General features: G+C 45.2%; 1 protein-coding gene across 3 annotated transcripts in view; it reads right to left on the reverse strand.

Moving 5' to 3' along the window:
- IFT81 (intraflagellar transport 81) overlaps nucleotides 1–12,745 on the reverse strand; it is a 282,490-nt gene that overhangs the window by 14,962 nt on the left and 254,783 nt on the right. For 2 of the 3 annotated variants that reach the window (XM_073585958.1, XM_073585959.1), the window contains exon 18: nucleotides 2,580–2,625. The exons of the other annotated variant lie outside the window; for it this stretch is intronic. In XM_073585958.1, the coding sequence (XP_073442059.1) occupies nucleotides 2,580–2,625 (46 nt within the window). The remainder of the gene's footprint in view (nucleotides 1–2,579; nucleotides 2,626–12,745) is intronic. 3 annotated transcript variants of the gene reach the window in all.

The following is a 12,745-nucleotide window of genomic DNA, read 5'->3' on the forward strand; positions in this document are numbered from 1 at the left end:
GTGGGTTTGGTTGCTGCTGTCACCTCTGGTCCAGCTATAGCAACGCATGCTGGTCAGCAGCGAGCTACTCTAGGGACGAAGTCCTCCTTTCGGTCCACTGAGCATGCCCGTGGGACGATCTCTCATTGGAGATCGGAGGTCACGTGCTCAGGTCCTTCTCCAGCTTGAATTGGATCATCAGAAAGGTACCGGAAGGACGCTGGTATAAAAGGGTCGCATGGCTGCTTGGCCATGCGCTAGTATAGACTGCATTATCAGACTATGTGGAATGAGTGTTGTATTCATGTATGAATGTCTCTGGTGAATGGCTCATTAAGAAAACCCTAGCCTTGGTAAGCATGTGTTGTGCAGCCTAGCCTGTTAAGCGCCCAGGCTTAGGTGTAGGTAGAGGCAGAGTCTGAGACTGTCATCAGTGTCCACCGGTGGCTCAGACAAAAAGGAGAGAAAGAAATAGGCTATGAGCAGGGGATCACCCTGAATAGGACATATCATATATAATACAAATTTTATTAAACACAGCAAACAGCAAAAATTCTTAAAAACATTAAAAATGGTCACAAATGTGACACATACACAAATAATACAATGCTCATAATAGAGCAACCCACCTGCTACCAACTATCACCCTCACTGAGAATGATGCCTATATTCCTAGGTCCATGTAAACAGGATTCTCAATAGGAGAATTAGTAAGCCCACACATAGGTAATATAAAGCATATGAGTCAGAAACACCAATAATATACAAATACAATGAAAAAATGATGCAATTCCAACCCAAAAATTACAAAAAACAGTACAAGGGATAATGTAAACCCAAGAAGATGCTGATCACTATGAGGTGTACAAAAAAGATAGAAATGCACACTAAATAGACCTCATATATGCGTAGAGGTACCCCAGCCCAAGATCAGGCATAGGGAACATCAAGGACCAGATCAGCCAGACCAATAGGGGCTAGAGAGGGTCTAAGTGGATAGAGAAAATCTCCATAACCACCCCAAATGATAAGCACACATACAAATCAGCACAATACAAAACCAATGAGAAGTGAAGTGGGGCAGGTAGAGCCAGAGACCCGACGCGTGTCGCCACTCTTGGTGGCTTCATCAGGGGTACAGATTGCCAATTAGTTGTGTCAATATATATGGTTGCATAATTAGTAGATAGGGAGCAGCTGCGCCGCTGCTTACCATGACAGGGTTAACATCCAATATACCCGAGAGTCAGCGGTTAGTCACTGATACATAGCTATGGCTGACCGCTCACAGCAGCGGCATGTGACGTCACAGAATGCCAACTGCGCAAGCGTCGGTGTCCGGGAGAAAGGCACACATCCTGAATACAGGAAGTGAGAGAGAGCTCAATATTGCTACTGCACAGGCGCCTGCAGTAGCCTACTGCGCAGGCGTCGGCGTATAGTAGACAAAGCGCGCATCACGAATAAATGAGAAAGACCAATCAAGGGGACGCTTGCAGTCATGTGACCAATTAACCCTCAAAGATATACAGCTCACTTGCTGTGATGATTATCTGTGCAAGCGTCAGCGTATAATAAAGAAAGCGCGCGTCACAAATAGGTGAAGAGACACAATTAAGGGGACATTCTAAAGATATGCAGCACATTCACTGTAGTAATTATCTGAGTAGGCGATGACCAAAAACACTCACTGTTGGTGAGGACATCATTCTACTTTGGGATTGTGTATGGGGGCAGTGTGGGGGGACATCATTCAGAGTCGGTGGTTGTGTGGGGTCATAATAATGTGTAAGGGGGCTGAGTGTGGAACATCATTATGAATGGGGGGCTGTGGGTGGACATCATGTTACAAAAGGCCCTATCACAACATGTATTAGTAGTAATAACTAGTCAACATACAAACAATAATAAGCAGAATTAAGTTTGGCCTGTTGGTTTGGGCCTCCACAACAGTCACAGTACCTAATGTAGCCACTTACAAAATTAATTGCCCACCCGTGCAATACATTAGTAAATATCAGACACAGCCTCTGCCTATTAACTCACTTTTCTCTTCGGGTACCGTTACACTTAGCGATGCACCAGCGATCCCGACCACGATATGACCCGGTCAGGATCGCTGGTGCATCGCTAAGTGGTCGCTAGTGAGCTGCCACACAGGCAGATCTCACCAGCGACATCGCAGGGGTCGAGGGTCGCTACTTACCTGTCAGACGAGGCGATCCTGACGTCCTCCCGCCCGCGTCCACGCGTCGCTCGTCGCCACAGCAGGAAGCGGCCAACGAGAAACGGCCCAGGACGTTCTCGCGCAATCAGCGATAATCAACGGGGAGCCAGTCGGAGGTAAGTGTCACATATAGCGATATTGCTAGCAATATCGCTGCTGTGTCACAAAACCAGTGACGTTACAGCGATATTGCTAGCGATATCGCTTAGTGTAACGGGCCCATTAGACACACAAAATACAAGCTAGCAGCCATCAGACATAACCATGTTTGTGATGGAGTTTGGGGAAAACAGAATGGCATCACAGGCCACATGTAGCCCCCAGGCTGCAGTCTATACACCCGTGTTGTAGAGACATATAATGTATGTCTTACCTTTCCCAAATTTTCTTGCTCTTGGATATTCTTTGAATATTGGTCCCTAAAACATAAACAGCAAACATTTTTGAGCTTTAATAATAAAAAAAAAAGCCCTGATGACATAAAAACCATATACAATGAAGAATTTTTTCTAGTTTTAGCAAATTTAGATTATTCACCATACAATTAAAGTGATGCACTTTTCCAATATAGTAGTTGTCCAGCATATTGTACCAGATTACACTAGGTTCAAAACTTCCATTTGATCTTCTCCAAATAAATTGTTTTGATCTTTAAAGGGGTTGTTCAGTCCAAATTGCACTGTGTGATGCGGGGATTCGCCAGTTTCTGAGCTGGGACAGGAGGCTATGTATGAGTTATACATATTCCTGGCCAGTGGGGGTGACCTTCGCGCCAGACACTTGTATAGAGCGAAACCACGCTCCGTCTAGTGACGCGGCCGGCCAGTGAGTGAGGCCTCCATACAAGTGCACAGTGCGTGCGCTGGGGGGATTCATAAGTCTGCAGTCATACAGAGTGACTGTAGACTTATCGATTTACACCTGACAGCCCCATTAAATTAATGTATTTATTTTTGTGAACAGATGGGTGCATGGTGTAATGAGTAATGCTTATGGGTAGGTATCCATGGGAACTCATAATATGAAATTATATCGATTTTTTTTTTCCTTTTTAACTAAGAAACCAGTAGCATTACTGACGCCAAATGTTTATTTCTTCAATATGTATATTTTAAAAGGATGCAGCGGCCCATTTCTTTAGAGCAGAAAATTCTTCAATTATATCAAGGCACATACTTCAAACATTTCATCTGTCTTTGCCAGCCACTAGGGGGCAGACTTGTATACAGTTCCTTTTCAAAGACACTGGACCTCATACAGCCAGATATACAAGAACCCCTAGTGGTGGCTACGTGAAGCTGAGATTTTTAGCGAATAGAATAGTTCTCTGTACTTAATAAATGGAGCAGATTCCTAAGCATACAAGCATATAAGGAAAACTCTCAAATCATTTATGCAGCCAAATTCTTAGACATATAAAGAGTAGGCGCAATTTATTGATAAAGCAGATACAACGGGCACAGGGCCAATAGAAAATGTAAGAGTCTGCAAGTCACAATGAATGATACAGGATACAGATTTACAGTAAATTGGGGACATGGAGCCAATTTTTATCTGCAGTCTTCATGTGGGAAAACTTCTGTGTAGGAAGTTGTCATGGAAACCTTCTGTCATTTTCTCGTCTTCAGCAGCGGTTCACATTAGTCCACTGCTCAATCCCAATGAAATGACCACAGCAGACTACAGAGTCTCTCGATTTTATTCCACCCTTTATAAAAGTATGAGGTTTTCAACTAATCTAGAGCAATGACTTTATATTCTAGTTCGCTATTACTGATGTAATATACATTTAGAAATAAGAGCATAATCTGACAAGTAATTAGGACTACACTCATCATTCACTCTGCTACTCATCTATGTGTTAGTACTTGTCCAGCCTTGTCGGCAGGATAATAAACAATTAAGGGTGAGATATAAAAACAAAAACAATGGAAAGTTTGTAGTTGTCCACAGTAATAATTCACGTTTCTGCGTTTTAGATCGTCCAAACTAAGTCTCTGATTAGAATGAACGATACAACGATTTGCATTTACCACTATGTTTAGGGTCACAAGTGACTTGGGAGCCCAATCAATATGTCTTCTAGAGTGGTTTTTCACGCCTCTTGCATAAAGATGGCTTCTTCTTGATTGTCAAGCAGAGTTCACCCAATGATGAATACTACTTTTCCATTATGCGAAAAAAGGGGCAGTGGGGTCTACTGGCCGTCAGACCGGACAGTAACAACGAGGCTCTGGTAGACCTCCTTACTTGAAGTACTTGCATCCCCCATCTTTTCTTGCTGCTCATTGCATTGTGATGTACTTTTGCGAAGTTTATAGTGACAGACCACATTGTTAAAAGAATGGTAAACACTAAATGCCGCCATACACAGATGAATTTTGTATAAACCCAACAATATTGATGGGTTTAGTCAACAATCTAATGGGGGCGTAGGCCAACTGATTGTCACGGAAGATGTAGATTGGACATGTCCAATTTCGGACTAATAATCACTTTGTTCTCCTGGAGATAAACCACTGGCAGAGATGACTGTCGGCGGCTTTCTCATTGCAAACATAGGAGCACTAACAGAGAGCGCACCTGGGTATGGGAGAGACAGCTGTCAGGATTCTTGCTTTACAGTTTTACCGCTAGTGGCTGCTATTGTTCGCCTTGATAATTGTGCTGTAATTTCACTCCTTACCACTGGAGGTTGCTGTTGTGTTGTGCAATTGCCCTTTAAAAAGATGGCAGATTCTGAACCTGTGGAATCCATCATGTTTTCCAGTCACCCGTGACAGCACCATGAGAGAGGAGATCTGCCCTTCAAAGACAGGAAACCTAAACAAAAAAAGAGTGGCTCCTCTCTCTGCAGAAGTTGGCTTCCTGTCCTTCATGGGGAACCCTCAGTAGATCGGTGTGGCAAAAGAAGAGGACACCTGGCCCTGGGGTGGCCGGGGTTTGGCAGGGCACCGTCTATGCAGTGGCCATCACCAGAGGGAGCTGGAAGCACCACGGAGGCCCCAAGGGGGTGTCCTTCCTGAGTAAGCACGAGAGGGGCACTGGTTGATGGTATCCATTAGCCACGCATCCCCGATGTAGCGCACCACGTGCCGGGGAAAAGAAGAAATGGTCTCCCAGCTGGCCGCAGGAGGTAAGCCGACGGCGGATGCCTGCAGATAGCTCTCACCTTGGTGACAGCTTCACGGACGGAAGACACCACGGAAGGACCCCTTCGTCCATCCTCCCTGAACGCCGACAGCAAGGAGCACCGACAGGACTCGGGCTGGTGCTCATTGGCTGCGCAGACGCACTGGACATGTGACTTCCGGGGTGGTTACCGGAAGCGGCGGTGCATGCCGGCTACCGGTCCCCACGTGGAGGCATGGTATGTAAAGGGGCCACTGGTGGGCAGAAAGGGATGCAAGATGGAAGCACAGCTTCCACAGGAGCATCCTTCACTGTCACTGCCACCACTGCAGCAGCAGCTGAAGAAGCAACAGCAGAACGATCTGAAAGATGGCGCCCATCTCAAACCCATAGGAAGCAGCCATGTACGGATCGATGGGGCAGCAGCAGCGGGGGTCATTGGGGCAGTATGCAAGTTACTGCAGAAGTCAGCAGCCGTTGCAGCTCTAGTAGAATCGAGGAGTCCGCAGTCTCTAAGGGAGACATTTCGGAAGTGGTCCAACCTCCCGATACTGTACCCATAAAAAAGCTTCCGAATGGTGGGTGATCTACGTGAAAGTTCAGACGTGCTAATACCCTTTTCTCTCTCTTTTTTTTTTCCATAGGTCTCTCTGCTTCTTTTCGGTTCTGGTGAGGGAGATAAGAGGTCCCTAGGAAGCTTACAGTGAAGACGAATCATAGGGAGTGCCCCCTCTGTGGGCAAGGGCTATCAAGGATATGGTCATAAAAGCTTTGTCAGTAGTGCACAGAGCAGACCATTTTGGAAGAATCCCTAATTTTGCTACCAGTCTGAGATCTTTGATCAAAACGGAGGTACAGAGGTCTGTAAGATCAATGTCCCACTGAGAAGATACGGGCTCTAAGGGGAGAAAAAAAATCTAGGCGGTCCCCTCCGTCGTCAGATGATTGCGCAGGGTCAGAGGAAGAGGGCGTGTGTGAGTCCGATATAAATTCCACCTCATCAGGCAGTAACTCAGAGGGTCGTCATTATTTCCCATTAGATCAGACTGATAGATTGGTAAAGTCCATAAGGTCCATGATGGGGCTTGCAGACCAGAAATCTAAAAAGTCAGTCCAGGACATGATGTTTGGAAGCCTCAAGCAGAGAAAACGCAGGACTTTCCCGGTAAATAAACAGGTGCAGGACCTCATTAAAAAGGAGTGGGAGAAATCAGAAAAAAGGGGCACTTTCTGACCCCCTTTTAAAGAAAATACCCTTTTGAAGAGGAGGCTACTTCTTCTTGAGATAAGGCCCCTGAATAGGATGTACCAATCTCCAAGAGGTTCTCCCTACCTTTTGAAGATCTGGGTTCACTAAAGGACCCGTTAGACAGGAAGACAGACAGCTTCCTGAGGGCGACCTGGGAAGCCTCCGCATTGGCCCTGAGACCAGCGATAGGGGCAACTTGCTCAGCCAGGTTTCTAAGGGTCTGGTTGGATAACCTGGAGGATCAGCTGGAGCAGAAGGTCCCAAGGGATACTATCCTGGCATCAATCCCAACCATTAAAGGGGCAGCAGCTTTCTTGGCTGATGCATCAGCAGACTCGGCAAAGTTGGCAGCAAGATCGGCAGCACTGTCTAATGCAGGTCGCAGGGCAGTCTGGCTAAAGTGTTGGACAGGAGATATGCAGGCGAAAGTCAATCTATGTTCCCTCCCCTGGATGAAATACTGGAGAAAGCATGGGACAGCAAGAAGGGTTTCCCACGAAACCCCTTTTACATCCATTCGCGATCCTTTCAGAAAGGACAATACACCTGCAAACAGCCATCCAGAGACGGGGATAAGGTGGAAGACCAATCTAGAAGGGGCTTCTTCGGAGGGTCCTCATGTGAAATCAAAAAGCCCTCGGAATGACTCAATCTCCCAGGTGGGGGAAAGTCTTCCTGGGCCTAGTGAAAGATTCAGAAAGACAAGAATGCAGTCTCCAGGAAGAAAAAGAAAGAAAGATCATAAGCCTAATCTCATCTACAGTGGCAAATCTGGAAATGTCCCTCCAGAAGGCGATGTTTCTGTTGGGTTCTCTGACCACCTGTATTCCGGTAGGCAGATGGGCCCAGTTTCATGCACGAGATCTACAGTGGTGCGTCTTGGAAAACGAAATAGTCTTTCGGGACAGTTGGAAGGCAGACTGACTCTTCCGGGGACAGTGGTACACTCTCTTCTAAGGTGGCAAGGTGTATATTCAGCACCAAGGGGGTACCCTGGGTAAACGTATCCAGGGTGGTTACTACGGATGCTAGTCCCAGGGGGTGGGAGCACACCTAGACGACCATTGGGTACAAGGAACTTGGTCAAGAGAAGAGAAGTTAGCCTCCTCAAACAGCTGGGAGCTCTTGGCGGTGGAGCAGCATTAAACGAGCTGCTGCCTCATCTGCGGGGTCACCATATGAGGGTGCTCACTGACAACTGGGTCACAATAGGCTATGTAAACCACCAAGGGGGTACTCGCTCTTGTCCACTGATGATTGCAAGACGGATATTTATAACAGCAGAAGAGCACTTCGTCTGCATATCAGAGGAAAATAAAATTACAAGGCAGACTTCCTAAGCCGCAGACCGCTAGGCCAAGGAGAGTGGTCTCCAAAGACAGTTTTCAATCAGATTGTGGACATGTGGGGTCTGCCTCGAATGGATCATTTTTGCCTCCAAAAAGAACAGGAAGGTCCAGTAGTTCTGCTCCCTAGACCCAGGAGAAAGCTCTCACATGGTAGATGCCTTCAGGATGAAATAAACCCTCGGTCTATTCTATGCGTTCCCCCGATGTGTCTCATCCCGTTAATCCTGAGAAAGATCAGGGAAGGCGAGGCCAGAGTTATCCTTATAGCTCCCCTTTGGCCAAAGAGGCCATGATTCTTTTGTCTGAGAGCAAAGTCAATCTGGGATCAATAGGTTCTCCCAAAGGACCAGTATCTTCTGTCCCAGGGGCCTTTTCTTCATCTTCAGGTCTCTGGGCTGCATTTAACAGCCTGGAACTTGAGAGGTCGATTTTAGAGAGAAAGGGGTTTTCAGCTAGGTTAGTTTCTACCTTACTTAGTAGTAGAAAAGCGGTAACCACAAAAATCTATGGCAGGACCTGGAGGAAATTCTTATCTGCCTTGGGGGCAGATCTGGAGGGAGCGATCCCTTTAACATCTATCCTGGAGTTCCTTCAGATGGGACTAGAACTCGGTCTCTCAGTTAGCACCCTTAAAGTTCAGGTTTCAGCCCTAGGGACTCTTTACAATTATATCCTGGCAGGTAATAAGTGGATCGCTAGGTTTATCAAAGCCTGTAGCAGGGCTAGGTCAATCCTTTCCTGTAGAACCCCTCCCCATGACTTAAATTTAGCCTTGCATTTTGCTTCAGATAGAATAGTGTCGCTAAAAACATCCCTATTGATAGCCCTAACATCGGCCCGCAGAATAAGTGACATCCAGACTTTGCAAGCAGATCCCCTGTACACTCAGGTACTGGAGGATAGGGTAGTTATGAGTTTAGACCCACCGGATATTTCCCTAAAGTAGTTACAAAATTCCATAGATTGCAGGAGATTATTTTACCATCTTTCTGTACTAACCCTAGAAACCCTAAGGAAGAAAAAATACATACCTTAGATGTTAGGAGATATTTACTTCAATATTTTGGCAGTCACAGAAACATGAAGGAAATAAAGTGCCCTTTTTATAGCATTCCAATGGTCCAGAAAAGTTCTTAAGGTGTCCAAGAGAACCTTAGCAAGGATGGGTCAGAGAAGCTATTAAGTTGGCTTATGTCAGTGCAGGTACGGCCATCCCAGAAGGTCTTAAGGCACATTCCGCAATAGTCTTGGCGAATCCTTATGGATAAGATATTTTTCGGACTTACTGTGCGCTGCTTGACAAAGTTCAGTGATGCACCATAAGACTTCATGTCATCCCCTGAGGAAGAAGTATTAGAAACTTCGAAACGCGTTGGGAAATAAACGTTTTAACCCCTTTATGGTGCATCACTGAACTTTGTCAAGCAGCGCACAGTAAGTCCGAAAAATATCTTATCCATAAGGATTCACATTGGCGGTCACGAAGTGGACCTTCGGGCGTGCAGCAGCTGACAGTCGACTTATGTGCTCTTATCTCTCCTGGAATAGGTGAGTAAATCTCTTATCATTTATTCCTAACATCACCCGGATAAGACCCTATTGCGCTTGCTTATTTCCTCAGCCTCTTATATATTGCAATAGTCTTGGCGGCATCCTGGGCAGAAAAGGCGGATGTCTCCATCGACCAGACTTGTAAGGCGGCCACATTGTCCTCTCCATCCATCTCCTATAAACACTATAGGCTAGGTCTGTCTGCCTCCTCTGACCTCACATTTGGGAGAAGGGATCTACTGTCCCTCCCTAAGTTTGAGTAATTCTCAGTAATTCTCTCGTGGTGCTGTCATGGGTGACTGAAAAACACGTATATTACATACCGGTAATGTGTTTCTGTTTCACTTTCTGTTTGGCAGTTCTTTCTTTCTTTTTAATCACCCTAATTTTGGGTGCTGTTGGTGGTTAAGGACGAATAGGGATATAGATGTATATATTTAAGGTGTACAATAACCTGGAAGTTCCTCTCGTGGTCTGTAAACCAACTGTTGCGGAGAGAGGAGCCATCCTTTTTATCTTGAAGGTTTCCTATCCTTAATGGGCGGATCCCCTCTCTCGTGGTGCCGTCATGGGTTCAGAAAAAACACATTACTGGTAAGTAATATACGAGTTTCCTGTTTCACCTACTTAAAGCCACATGGATCTTTCACTCATTGCTTGAGTATTGTGTCTAGCTGTTAAGCTGGAGTCACACATAGCAACTTACCAGCGATCCCGACAACGATATCAACGTGTCAGGATCGCTGGTAAGTCGCTATGTGATCGCTGGTGAGCTGTCATACAGACAGCTTCACCAGCGATTAGCACAGCGATGCCGAGCGCGCGGCATCGCTGTGTTCATTAGCGCTGATGCAGGGATCCATGTAAAAAATAGAATTAAAATAAAAAATATTGTTATTCTCACCTTCCGACGTCCCGCGCAGCATTCCCGCCTCCCTCCTCGCTCCGGTCCCAGTAATCCTTTGCGAGAATTACCGCAATGACGTCCGTTCTCGCGGGATCGCGAAGTCTCGCGTTCATTCTTGCAAAAGATTACTGGGATCGGAGCGTGGAGAGAGGCGGGAATGCTGCGCGGGACGTCAGAAGGTGAGAATAACAATATTTTTTTTTTTTTTTTTTTATTATTTTACAGCTGATCGCTGGTCTCCCGCCTGTCACACGCAGCGATGCGTGCTGGCCAGCGGGAGATCAGCGACGAAAAAAAATGTCCAGAGGTTTCTTGCAGCGATCAGCGATATCAGCAGGGGGGCCGGTCGCTGATCGCTGTCACACACAGTGATCTCGCTGGTGAGATCGCTGTTGTGTCACAAAAGTTGTGACTCAGCAGCGATCTCGCTAGCGAGATTGCTATGTGTGACGGGGCCTTAAGTCTAGCTCCAGTTTCCAGCTCCTAAACTTTCTTATCCAGACTGTGCTCATTTATCTCCGTATTGTTTCCTACAACTCCTTTGCTATCTCCAAGGACTTATTACCGATTGCGGTTCCTTGCTTTTGCTCCTCCGACCACTGGATTCCAGCAGTGCTACACCAGCATCGTAACACTGACAGCCGAATGCTAAGTCACATTATCATAAGGCCGACGGCAGTTGTTAATTTATTAATATGTTTCCATAAGTAATAACAGGGTAACAGCACAAAGGAGAGAGCAAAAAATATGCTCCAGAATTATTTCAGAGAGTATGCAAGCATTCACAAACAAGGACAAGCCACGAGACCTTACAGGTGCTCTTATAGAAGCACCCGGGACAGGAATATTTATGAAAACTTCTTTTAAATACAAGAGTAGTTAAGCTGACTTTTTTTTTTTTTTTTTTTTTAAACATGGTGATTAACTTTTGAACAAACCGAGAAAAAGTTCTGTTGTACAGTCTGCCAACTATATAAAACTGGGTGAAGTTGGCATGTGCATACAAATATCCATTTGAGCTTTATACCATTATCTCACAGACGGTTCATTTAAATTAGTGGCATGCTCTTTCTACTAAGCAGATCATACAGCTTAAAAATGAATAAATGAACGGATAATTGTTTATCCATCTGTATCATCATTGTTAGTAATGAGTGCTGTTGTAATCAGAATTGCAAAGCTCTTTTACCATACATGGTGGTCAAATCCACATCATGGGCATTTCCAATGTCATGTAATTTCCTCCCAAGCTGAAAATAGCAAATCTCCAGTCATGCAAACTAACACACTGTGCTTCCAAGGTACATTGAAGCTAATTACCTGATAAGTGAAAAATAAATTTAACTTCACAGGAAATCTACAGTCAATTTTAACATTTAACACAATTTCTGTTTTCAATACCATGCCTCAAGAGGCAATATGATTTCAATTTCTATTAATTGAAAATCCATCAGATGGAGAACTCACATTATTAAAAATAAGACAGGTTTAGCTGCTATGAGCATGACCTGACTTATAACTGATCTACATTTACGATTTTATATTAACCAAAAAAATAAAATCCTTGTTCCTGTCACCTCCCCTCTTTACAGATTAGATAACTTGTTTGCAGATAGAGCCAAAGACATTATCACACCGTACAGGTATAATCTTACCCTGATTGTGTTGACAGATTTGTGGTAGAATCTACAGAAAATGATTTTTTTTTAAATTATTAACCAACGACTGAAAGCAAAACTGGAGGTTACTAAAGGTACTGTCACACTAAGCGATATCGCTATAACTTGTGACGTTATAGCGATATTGCTAGCGATATCGCGGTGTGTGATACTTACCTACGACCGGCTCCCCCGCTGGTTATCGCTGATCGCGCGAGAACGTCCAGGACTGTTTCTCGTCGTCAGTTTCCTGCGGCGCTTCCTGTGGAGAGACGAGCGACGAGCGTGGAGCCGGGCGGGAGTACGCAGGATCGCCTAGTGTGACAGGTAAGTAGCGACTCCCGTCCCCAGCGATGTCGCTGGTGAGATCTGCCTGTGTGGCAGCTCACTAGCGACCACTTAGCGATGTACCAGCGATCCTGACCGCGTCATATCGCTGGTCGGGATCGCTGGTGCATCGCTAAGTGTGACAGTACCTTAATTCTACTGTCATATAGTATGTTTCAATACAATGTTACAGTTTAAAGAGGTTCTCCATAAATAGAAAAAATAACTGAAAGGAATGGTCTTTGTATATAAATGCCAAAATACTTTTAAATTAGCAAATCATAGTCATTTTATCTAAGGAAGTACTGTATATACTCGTGTATAAGACGACCCGAGAATAAGCTGAGGCACCTAATTTTGCCATGA

Source organism: Dendrobates tinctorius, unplaced genomic scaffold (assembly GCF_039654945.1).
Source record: "Dendrobates tinctorius isolate UK_male_01 unplaced genomic scaffold, ASM3965494v1 ptg000090l, whole genome shotgun sequence".
Classification (NCBI taxonomy): Eukaryota; Metazoa; Chordata; class Amphibia; order Anura; family Dendrobatidae; genus Dendrobates; species Dendrobates tinctorius.